At 30.8% G+C, this 11,543-nt stretch overlaps 1 protein-coding gene and 1 long non-coding RNA gene across 3 annotated transcripts; both read right to left on the bottom strand.

Annotated features, from left to right (window-relative positions):
• Positions 1-4,937: 4,937 nt before the first annotated feature.
• Positions 4,938-6,423, bottom strand: LOC128183245 (uncharacterized). Of its 2 annotated transcripts, none has more exons than XM_052852196.1 (4): positions 6,278-6,423; positions 5,942-6,124; positions 5,571-5,648; positions 4,938-5,240 (listed from the first exon to the last, which is right to left on the bottom strand). In XM_052852196.1, the coding sequence occupies exons 2-4, from the start codon at positions 6,090-6,092 to the stop codon at positions 5,086-5,088; spliced, it is 384 nt and encodes a 127-aa protein (XP_052708156.1). In that variant the 5' UTR covers positions 6,093-6,124; positions 6,278-6,423; the 3' UTR covers positions 4,938-5,085. The 2 variants fall into 2 exon arrangements, with proteins under 2 accessions (XP_052708156.1, XP_052708162.1); XM_052852202.1 differs by having other exon boundaries at positions 6,273-6,387.
• A 1,881-nt stretch (positions 6,424-8,304) lies between these two features.
• LOC128183270 (uncharacterized) lies at positions 8,305-10,319 on the bottom strand. The gene is made up of 4 exons (XR_008243567.1): positions 10,194-10,319; positions 9,152-9,377; positions 8,801-8,884; positions 8,305-8,537 (listed from the first exon to the last, which is right to left on the bottom strand). It is a non-coding gene; the product is annotated as an uncharacterized LOC128183270 (long non-coding RNA).
• Positions 10,320-11,543: the final 1,224 nt, after the last annotated feature.

The following is an 11,543-nucleotide window of genomic DNA, read 5'->3' on the forward strand; positions in this document are numbered from 1 at the left end:
CCTTAAGTCTGTGTCATTACTACTGTTATGTGCATTTTTTTAAAGGTTTGTTTTGAAAATTCTCCGAGGCCTCATAAATCTTGTTGGGAATCCAGTCTGTACAAGTGTGATAAGTATTGGTTTATAATAGTCAATTGTTGCATATTTGTTGTTTAATTATAACGTGAATATATATAGAGTCTTTCAATAAATAATGGTAGCCTTTTCTCTTATATAAGAACTACCGTGGTTTCATCAATATTCATTGAATACCAATTTTCATGGATTTTGTTGTTAAGTTAATCCATGAAAATAAATGTTCATTGAAGTGCAATTTCTTCAACATTTTGTATTGTAAGGATTATTGGCCACGAATTTACGTATTCTTGAAACTGTGTTTTTATCTTTAACCACGAAAATTCACAGGATGAATGACCATCTTTAAGTCCTCCTTAAAGATAGCTTAAAGGTGTTTAAAGGTAGCTTAAAGACGATCTTTAAGCCACCTTTAAGCTACCTTTAAGCTATATGTATTGCTTGAAGGTGGCTTAAAGAGAGCGTAAAGATGGCTTAAAGGCAGCTTAAAGACTATCTTTAAGCCACCTTTAAGCCACCTTTAAGGACAACTTATAGGTCCTTAATGTCCAAACTTCTTTAAGCCACCTTTAAGCCACCTTTAAGCTACCGTTAAGCCACCTTTAAGCCATTAAAAAAAATTTAATTCAAAATTGTGCTTAATTTCCAACAAAATGTATTAACTTTATGAAAGAAAAGGTATTAAAACGGTTTTTGTTCTTGAAAGAAAAATGAAAAAAAAAAAAAAAAAAAAAAAAGGCCACTGCGAGAATTGAACCCGGGACCCTTAATTTACTAGCATCACCACACATCCTCTGCGCCACGGCAACTTACATATATATGAGCGGTTTTATATCCTATATATCAATGGATATTGCATCACTGTATTGAATGTGTTTACTTGAAAAGATTTTGACAAACCATTCAGTTTGTAACAATCAATTATATCTAATTTATAAATTACATGCATACATGTATTTAGAATGAAAAACGGAACTTGGTCTTCAGTGAACAAAAATATATTATACCTAAATGGAAACCGTTAGGTTCACTATAGTAGCCTTTCTTAGTTAATAAATTTAAACCGAGTAGATATACGTTCATCTAATTTATAGCTAGAAAAATGTAAGAAAGAAAATGAAATCATTTCTTTTATTAAATGCATTGATACTATTAGGGCATTTGTTCAATTTCCCGGTTTTCATGATCGCGGCGCCGTTCCAATATGTTTAAATATTTACATGTAATTGTATGTACATGTACATGATTTTTAAACTATCAATTCTGTAACAAACAAAATTACCAATTACCGGTGACGTATTTACTGCATGTGGCAACTGCAAATGACTTGTACATACAATTGTATGATGTGTCAGGCCGGGTATATTTGACATATATACCCTTATACATATATTTAAATAATCAACCCCTATTTATGATCACTGGTACATTAATTAATTAGCCTCAAGATTTTACTTTTACATACATGTATCGTTAATTTGTAGACGTAACATCTTTGAAACCCAGAGCTAGGAAATAATATTTTGAAAATGAATTACAAATGTAAATTAACTTTTATTCAATAGACTTATCGTATACTCGTACATACTAAGATTCAAAGCCTTTAGAAACCCTGACGTGCACCTGGGCACACGACACACCTGTTGTGTATATCTTGTATATTCTGTGTTAGTTCCAGGGGTTTTGTTAAGTTGGACAAACAATAGACTTTAATTAGATATACACAAACATGCACCTGGGCACAAGACACAACTGCTGTGTATATCTTGTATATTCTGTGTTAGTTCCAGGGGTTTTCTTAAGTTGGACAAACAATAGACTCTAATTAGATATACACAAACGAAAAAAACTATGTCTAGACAAACAAAGCAGTAATATCCTGCCCGATATAACAAAGGCAGTTGAGAGTTCATTATCTTTATTTTGTTTAATAACCGGATGAACAGAGAGAGAGAGAGAGAGAGAGAGAGAGAGAGAGAGAGAGAGATTTTCACCGATTAATTTATAATAGGAAACAAACATACTTTAATTAGTTTTATGCACATATTAAGATACAGAGACTGCGCTCATCCCTACAATAATTTTGAAAACCCCCAAAAATTATAAAGAATTTTATAACGGCAATCTGTGTCCATCGGAGCGGTGCTGATGATAGCGCTCTGTGTTTAATGGAGCGACGATTAAAACCGCCTGGAACACCCCCCCCCTTCCTTGTAAATTATATTATCACTCGGATGACCCCCTCCCATCTCTATAAAAGAGCTTTTGCATGTAATATATGTTTTTATTGTTCAGCTTGTCAAGATCAATATTGACTTAAAGGCCACTTAAAGACAGTGTAAAGAGAGCGTAAATGCTACTTAAAGATGCTTAAAGGTGGCTTAAAGGTGGCTTAAAGGTAGCTTAAAGAAGTTTGGACATTAAGGACCTATAAGCACTTGCTTAAAGGTGACTTAAAGGCGGCTTAAAGGTTGTATAGCCTTTAAGCTCCTTTAAGTCACCTTTAAGCCACCTTTAAGGACTTGCTTAAAGATGGTTTTTCGCCCTGTGCACAGGATGAATGACCATCTTTAAGTCCTCCTTAAAGATAGCTTAAAGGTGTTTAAAGGTAGCTTAAAGACGATCTTTAAGCCACCTTTAAGCTACCTTTAAGCTATATGTATTGCTTGAAGGTGGCTTAAAGAAAGCGTAAAGATGGCTTAAAGGCAGCTTAAAGACTATCTTTAAGCCACCTTTAAGCCACCTTTAAGGACAACTTATAGGTCCTTAATGTCCAAACTTCTTTAAGCCACCTTTAAGCCACCTTTAAGCTACCGTTAAGCCACCTTTAAGCCATTAAAAAAAATTTAATTCAAAATTGTGCTTAATTTCCAACAAAATGTATTAACTTTATGAAAGAAAAGGTATTAAAACGGTTTTTGTTCTTGAAAGAAAAATGAAAAAAAAAAAAAAAAAAAAAAAGGCCACTGCGAGAATTGAACCCGGGACCCTTAATTTACTAGCATCACCACACATCCTCTGCGCCACGGCAACTTACATATATATGAGCGGTTTTATATCCTATATATCAATGGATATTGCATCACTGTATTGAATGTGTTTACTTGAAAAGATTTTGACAAACCATTCAGTTTGTAACAATCAATTATATCTAATTTATAAATTACATGCATACATGTATTTAGAATGAAAAACGGAACTTGGTCTTCAGTGAACAAAAATATATTATACCTAAATGGAAACCGTTAGGTTCACTATAGTAGCCTTTCTTAGTTAATAAATTTAAACCGAGTAGATATACGTTCATCTAATTTATAGCTAGAAAAATGTAAGAAAGAAAATGAAATCATTTCTTTTATTAAATGCATTGATACTATTAGGGCATTTGTTCAATTTCCCGGTTTTCATGATCGCGGCGCCGTTCCAATATGTTTAAATATTTACATGTAATTGTATGTACATGTACATGATTTTTAAACTATCAATTCTGTAACAAACAAAATTACCAATTACCGGTGACGTATTTACTGCATGTGGCAACTGCAAATGACTTGTACATACAATTGTATGATGTGTCAGGCCGGGTATATTTGACATATATACCCTTATACATATATTTAAATAATCAACCCCTATTTATGATCACTGGTACATTAATTAATTAGCCTCAAGATTTTACTTTTACATACATGTATCGTTAATTTGTAGACGTAACATCTTTGAAACCCAGAGCTAGGAAATAATATTTTGAAAATGAATTACAAATGTAAATTAACTTTTATTCAATAGACTTATCGTATACTCGTACATACTAAGATTCAAAGCCTTTAGAAACCCTGACGTGCACCTGGGCACACGACACACCTGTTGTGTATATCTTGTATATTCTGTGTTAGTTCCAGGGGTTTTGTTAAGTTGGACAAACAATAGACTTTAATTAGATATACACAAACATGCACCTGGGCACAAGACACAACTGCTGTGTATATCTTGTATATTCTGTGTTAGTTCCAGGGGTTTTCTTAAGTTGGACAAACAATAGACTCTAATTAGATATACACAAACGAAAAAAACTATGTCTAGACAAACAAAGCAGTAATATCCTGCCCGATATAACAAAGGCAGTTGAGAGTTCATTATCTTTATTTTGTTTAATAACCGGATGAACAGAGAGAGAGAGAGAGAGAGAGAGAGAGAGAGAGAGAGAGAGAGAGAGAGATTTTCACCGATTAATTTATAATAGGAAACAAACATACTTTAATTAGTTTTATGCACATATTAAGATACAGAGACTGCGCTCATCCCTACAATAATTTTGAAAACCCCCAAAAATTATAAAGAATTTTATAACGGCAATCTGTGTCCATCGGAGCGGTGCTGATGATAGCGCTCTGTGTTTAATGGAGCGACGATTAAAACCGCCTGGAACACCCCCCCCCCCTTCCTTGTAAATTATATTATCACTCGGATGACCCCCTCCCATCTCTATAAAAGAGCTTTTGCATGTAATATATGTTTTTATTGTTCAGCTTGTCAAGATCAATATTGACTTAAAGGCCACTTAAAGACAGTGTAAAGAGAGCGTAAATGCCACTTAAAGATGCTTAAAGGTGGCTTAAAGGTGGCTTAAAGGTAGCTTAAAGAAGTTTGGACATTAAGGACCTATAAGCACTTGCTTAAAGGTGACTTAAAGGCGGCTTAAAGGTTGTATAGCCTTTAAGCTCCTTTAAGTCACCTTTAAGCCACCTTTAAGGACTTGCTTAAAGATGGTTTTTCGCCCTGTGATTGATACCCTTGAATATTAATGAAACTACAGTATTACACGTTGATTCATTACCAGAATGATAACAAAGATCCTTCACTACACTGAACATATCTATTAATTTGCAGCAACAGGTTGCATATTAGATAAAAAAAATCAATTTCAAATAATCAATGTTCTTTCTTTGCGGGTCAAATGTTTGAAAAGGTTGGATCTGTGTACAAATAAATGACATTGTACTCCAAAATTCATACAGCTTTGTTTTCTATGAATGCGATAATGATTGGTCCGTTAGGATCCGGTGTCGTCTGGACAACCTCAGTGGGTTCATCTGGGCCTGTTTCTGGTGTCTCTTTTGATTTTGTTGATCCGGATTTTGCTTCCGATTTCGTTCCAAACATCACTGTGAAAAAAAAAAACAATAAGAAAAAACAACATTTTACAACTATTAAACAAGAATAATTTTACGTTATAGATTCCATTGTAAAATGAACAGTAACTTTAAGTTAGTTTGCAAACAATTTTTTTCCTGAAGATATTTCATTGATAAACTGAAAGTAAACACATCAATCTACTCAAATATGCTTAAAAAATAGAAAGCTTCTTTGTAACCTGCAAGTATTTGATTTCGGATTCCCGGAATATTGTTTGTAATATTGTATGTGCAAAATATATCGCAATCTAATGTTATCAAAATGTGAAATCTAATAAAGAAAAGCTTTGAAATATTTACCTATGTTTTGAATAAACTGACAAGGTATCAGTAGAATGGATAGAAATATAATTACTCGATATTCTTGAGAAACATCCTCTGAAGAAAAACAATAAATGTTACCATGTAACTCAGATCAAATTTAGTTAATTTATATAAATGCAACCGGAATTTTTTGTTGTTGTAACAATATCAATACACTTGAATTCTATCTAGCGTTTCCTTCATCAATATTATTTCTCAAACTTTTGAATTTAAAAACCCAAATTTTTATTTCATCAAATTTTTATCTTATAAGAAGAAATGCTTAATAATTAGGGAAAGATTAATGATTTAAAAAACAGATTTTCCATAAGTCATATTACATATAATAAAAAAAATCTATTACATACCTGATAGTAGTGCAGATGATGCTAAAGCAAGTGTAATCTTCAATGTAACACAGTTAAAGTCTAATCCCAAAAATGTGTCAACACTTCCAAATTGCTGCGACAGAATCAGGCATATGTACAATAAACACGTGCATTTATATTTTCGGCTCATTTTGAAAACTGAATCTTCGTTTTGCCTCTATCCTAAAAAGGAAGATTTACCACGTCACTAATATTACGTGACAATATTATTTAACAACATTAATTATAAACTTAATTCTTTAAATTGAAACTTATGAAGTATTTTGTTAAATATTTTTGTTTATTTTTAAAAATAAAATCGTTCTATAACCTTACGTTGTCTTGTCGCACGCCATTCGCAATCTCTCTGTATTTTCTCGTTTTAAATTAAATATCCGCACTCATTTGGTTGTCTCGTACGGTAGCAAGTGAAACAAAGTAGAGAATCTAGAGAGGTTATGCCCCTTGTAGCCTCAAAAATGAGGTTAGTTACAACAATGTTACAGTATATTTCTAGAAGTCCTTCCTGTACTCCAACGAACATGACAATTTTCATACAATTTAGACGATATGAGATTTAGATATGTACCCACAATATAAACAGACACAGTATTGATTAAAAAGAAACTTTGGTATGCATTTTATAGTTCATATGCATGCAAAAACATGTATGACTTTAATTAGACACGGGCCAAAATTATCAGCAATATGTATAATATTGCCTTTTAGTGAATTTTAAGTATCAGACTGTTATTATATATCATTATTATTGTAGTACTAAGTTCTAGTATATAAAGACATAAACGTAGAATAAAAAGTCCTATTTCATATGTGCGCAGATTACATATTAATAAAGGTCTTAGTTACATGTACTTTCTTTAAAGTACTTGCAAATTAGAATGTTAAACACATTGTCTTTTTAGGAAAATACACATTTGGTATCATAAGAAAACATTCACACGCACACACACAAAAAATATCAATAAATATTGAAACACAAAGTCAACTAAATTGGAAATTTTTTTGTTGAGGGAGATTTGTTTGTATTAATACAATTTGGAATCTGATTTCAAAGTCTATAAATCTTGGATTTTTATTTATATACATTTATTGTATCAAGTCCTAAGATAAGTAAATTAAAAAAGATCATTCATATTTTAATTGATTTATATAGTTTCCTTCAAAAATCAAAATTTTGTATTTTGAAATGATTTTCAAGAAAAAATTTATTTATTACAGAAAAAAAGAAACAAAAATACCATCTTAATGCGATTTATTTGCTGTTTTTTGTTTAAAAGATATATTTGGTAGCTCCAGAGACCGGATTCGTGCAAAAAAGGGATATTACCATCTTATGACTACATTGCTTGGTAAACATGTCACTTTAAAAGCCAATCAGCTACCGATCCATCAAATCTACAAGTAAATGTAATAGGTGGTGAACTTTCTCCACTTCTTTGAAGGAAACAACTGTATTTGACACCTGTAGGTGTTACCGTTGTATAACACTGATACCTGGGAGTCAGACACGGTTATGATCCCAGGTCTAAGTGTTGGACAAAGTTCAGATGTCGGTCAGTGGGATGTCTGTACTTTGTATGTACTATGTACATGGAAATATCCTTAAAAATTCATTTCATATACCAAAATGACAGATATTAACAACCCTTTAAGCGGACTTTTGTATTCTAATTAGCCACTGGATTGCTAACATCAATCAAATCATTTGATTTTTTACCTATACATTATATTTGTTGTATACAAAATATAATATAACAAATGTAGTTTAATTAATATATATGTTTTCTTTCTTACCTATTAGTTTGATTAAAAATGATGATACAAGAATCTGTTAACAACATTTAAACAATCATAAAAGCAATGCAAGGTTGTTTAACTGACAAAGATCCGTTGAAGTGTGGGAAAAATATCTCACCATGCCTCATCCGGGTTCTAAGGAGTAGGACAAGATGAAACGACGTATTTACAATCATTAGTCATTAAATTAAAACAGTGTTATTTGCAAAATTCCGTATCCGTTCTTTTTTAACAAATTAGTTTTTTGTGTTTAAATGAGTGAATAAATCAAGTTTGTTTTGTTTAATAACAATACATACTAAAAAAAAAAATAAACCTGCTTGTTGGAAAATGGGTAAGAATCGTTATCTAAAAAAAAAATCAAATTTCCAAAGCATTGCAATGTATCGATAAATGTTGTAAAGGTATGATGCTAATAAATCCCAAAAAATAACAGTCGCATGTTCTTCTTTGGTACGTCTCAGAACTAAATGAATACAAATTCTGTTCTACATTTAAAATTTATTCCTATTTATCCAAGAACTTCATTTTATTTGTTAATGTTGAGAGATATAATTTGATAATAAATATAGTAATTGTTTTCAACAAATTAAACACACGCAATAAGAAAATTAAAACATTCTTTCACATTCCAAAATATTTTATTGTATACAAATAGAAGACAAGACTCATTGCAATGAGTTTTATCTGTTTGGAGGTGGTGGCGGGGGTTTGGTCGTAGTAGAAGTAGTAGTAGTAGTAGTGGTCGTTACAGGGACTTCATCTGTGTGAGTGTTTCCTGAAATATTCAAATCAGAGTTGGAAAGCTTTAGTAGAAAGACATAAGCATATAATACTCTGCATTATCGCTATAATGTATATTCCAACATTTGCTTACACCAAAATGTAGTTTTTATTTTTTACAAGTCCAACAATTCTATATGTAGGTTAAATATTAGTATATGAGTTGGTTTTATTTTTGAAACCAGACTCTTTGTGAAAAGTTTTAGATTTATTAATATAGTAGACACGGATTAAAACATTAAAAGGGCAAAAAGTCACCTTCTTTCGGACATTGTGCTAAAAGATATGCTGCTATAAACAGGATGACTTTTTCTAAAGATACATCTTTTCCTCCAACATAATCTGTAATCAAATACATGGTAACTAAATTGATCTTTAGTATATCAAATGGAAATAAAAAGAAAATATGTAGAAATTAATGGTATCATCATCTTCATCATCATTATCAATAATTGAAAATAAAAAAAAAAAATAGGAAAAATAATAAATGATGAATAAGAGACTTTAATTACATTTATATTTATGTTAATAAAATTCTCCCTGAAAAAAAAAATCAAATATTTGTAAGCAAGCAGTACATGTGCTTGAAAATAATACATATAGAATTACCTGAAGTAAAAACTATAGTTGCAAAAATGGCCACGGTAGCCTGTAGTTGAAGGCATAATCGTGTTGGCTCAACGGGATTTAATTGATGATAAAACAACAGAATAAAGAAAACCACAGCTTTCTTTGTCTTGTCCATCTTATTCCTTTACAGGGTTGAACTTACTCATTTAAAAGATAAAAAGCTCTATGGCCGAACATATGCTTTTTATACATGTATGTGTTTTACCTGCAGATGAAATGCAAAGAAACTTTGTAAAAAATTTATATTCATTATCATAATTACAGGGTATATACAATTGGTCACACGATTAAATAGGTATGAAATGCATGATATGTTGAATCCTTATATTATGAGCGGAGTCCTTCAAAACATTTAATAACAACACAATTAGATGAAATCCCATAATGACAGTAAAATTAAAATGTTATTAAAAATATTGGCAATTTTACACAAAAACTTTTTTTACAAAATTTCATTAGATATGTATTTATGCACATTTCAATGTTGATGAGATAATTATCAGGAATTAAAAGGAGATAATAATGAAAATTTTTTAAACACGTTCAAGAGACAAAGATAGTTTAAAATGTGGCATTATGATTTTGTTTGATTTTTATTTCAATATAGATATTGTTGACGTTACTATCAAAATATTTGATTTATTAATATAATTCGTTCATTTAATCATCATGCAAATGACAAAAACACTAAGTGTTTTTTGCAATAAAGTATTTCAAGAAAAGAGATAAAATTCACATAACTTTAAAATATCATATTTCTTCTTTTTTTGCATCTCTTTATGTCCATAAACTTATTAATTTGTCAGATATAGATTTGAGTCTTAAATCGTCAAAACCTTTTAAATCAACCGCTATAGATCTATGCCTAAATAAACAATGTCTAATACATTAAACATAGATAATCATATAAGATTCAACATGAATTAGAGCACCTCCTTTCAGGATTTTGAGACTTAATCAGAAATATGTCATATGTATATAATATACAAATAATATACAAATACATATGTAAATATCTTACTTTGCCATGTTAAGAATATGTCCCTTTGCTAGCCATCTTGTTCCATCATGTTTTACCGGAGTAATTCATGACCTTGATACATGTTAGTAGATGCTAGCTTTACATAAACTTACTACATAAACGTATTTTGTCCTCTCGTATGCCCATTCATCATTTTCTATTTATAAACCCGCAGTCTTTTATCACCTGTGTTCTCCATACAATAGACGTGATTGCACAAATAAAAGTGTACATGATAATTTGATCTAAATTTAATTTTTGAAATAAATTACTTTTTGCTAGCAAATACAATAAAAAATTTAATTGAATTGAAGTGTTAACTATAACTACATGTACAGAGTTTTTAAGGTCCATACAGAAGATTGATTAAACATTTTAAAATAAAAATACAAATTCTAAAATGTGCATTTCAAAATTCAATACCTTCATTCATTCAAAAATCAAATCATGCAGGTGTAGTATCCTGGCAACAATGATTACACGCCGCACATAAGTAGACTTAACATACTTACCTGTCTATCTGACTTCGTGCAATAAATCATTTGTATTATAACACTCCTAACTATAATAAATTGGTATGGAATATAAATTCCTTTCCTTGGCGTATAGAAGGGAAGTGTTGGTGGTATTTTTAATAGAATTAACACGAAATGATATTTTTACAAAAATAGACTTGTAATTATTTGATACCTCGTTGGTTTGTTTTGAATTTTACCTGAGGGAATAATAACTTCCCACCTGGTTGCAATGGCTCAGTTAATGACATAGATTGTTTATTGTTGTATCCAAGGTGAGGAGGAATTTCATATCTGAATTGCAGAAACCGTTGGTAACTTATGAGTGCACATGTACATATTTTTCAACTGTATCTTTAAGTTGAAATTATAAAAAAAAACCCGCAAAAAACAGAAACTCATGTTTCGGTTTTGAAAGGTTTTTTTATTAGTGATATAGCCTAAATTTCCGTTAAGTTTTCGCTGTTTAAAACTAACTGGAACATAATGTTTTTGATTTTGTCATCTGTCAAGGACTACAACTCAAAATAACAATATTCAAAAGAACGACTCCAGACTCTTCAAGTCCAGAAAACATGTTTAGTCTAGATTAATTTAACTAATAGATGGATTTTATAAATTAACGGAATGAAATGAAATAATTGACCCATACTTTACAATATATCATTCTGACCAGTCTGATGAAAATTAAGGTGGAATGTCCCTCTGATAAGAGAGATAACTTCTGTAGAAAATAATATCACTTTGTTTCTGTTAACTCACAATTGTTAAGGCATGTAACATCAAGGGAGGTGGTGCTGGGTCCTAATTCATTTTGGAAGGCGATACACTTATT

This window comes from Crassostrea angulata, chromosome 1 (assembly GCF_025612915.1).
Source record: "Crassostrea angulata isolate pt1a10 chromosome 1, ASM2561291v2, whole genome shotgun sequence".
Classification (NCBI taxonomy): domain Eukaryota; kingdom Metazoa; phylum Mollusca; class Bivalvia; order Ostreida; family Ostreidae; genus Magallana; species Magallana angulata.

Excerpts from the sequence above, each read along its gene's own strand:
- LOC128183245 (XM_052852196.1), bottom strand. The coding sequence starts at position 6,092 with ATGAGCCGAAAATATAAATGCACGTGTTTATTGTACATATGCCTGATT. Across the intron at positions 5,649-5,941 it reads ATCATCTGCACTACTATCAG|AGGATGTTTCTCAAGAATAT; the intron begins GTATGTAATAGA and ends GTTTTTCTTCAG. Across the intron at positions 5,241-5,570 it reads TCAGTTTATTCAAAACATAG|TGATGTTTGGAACGAAATCG; the intron begins GTAAATATTTCA and ends TTTTTTTCACAG.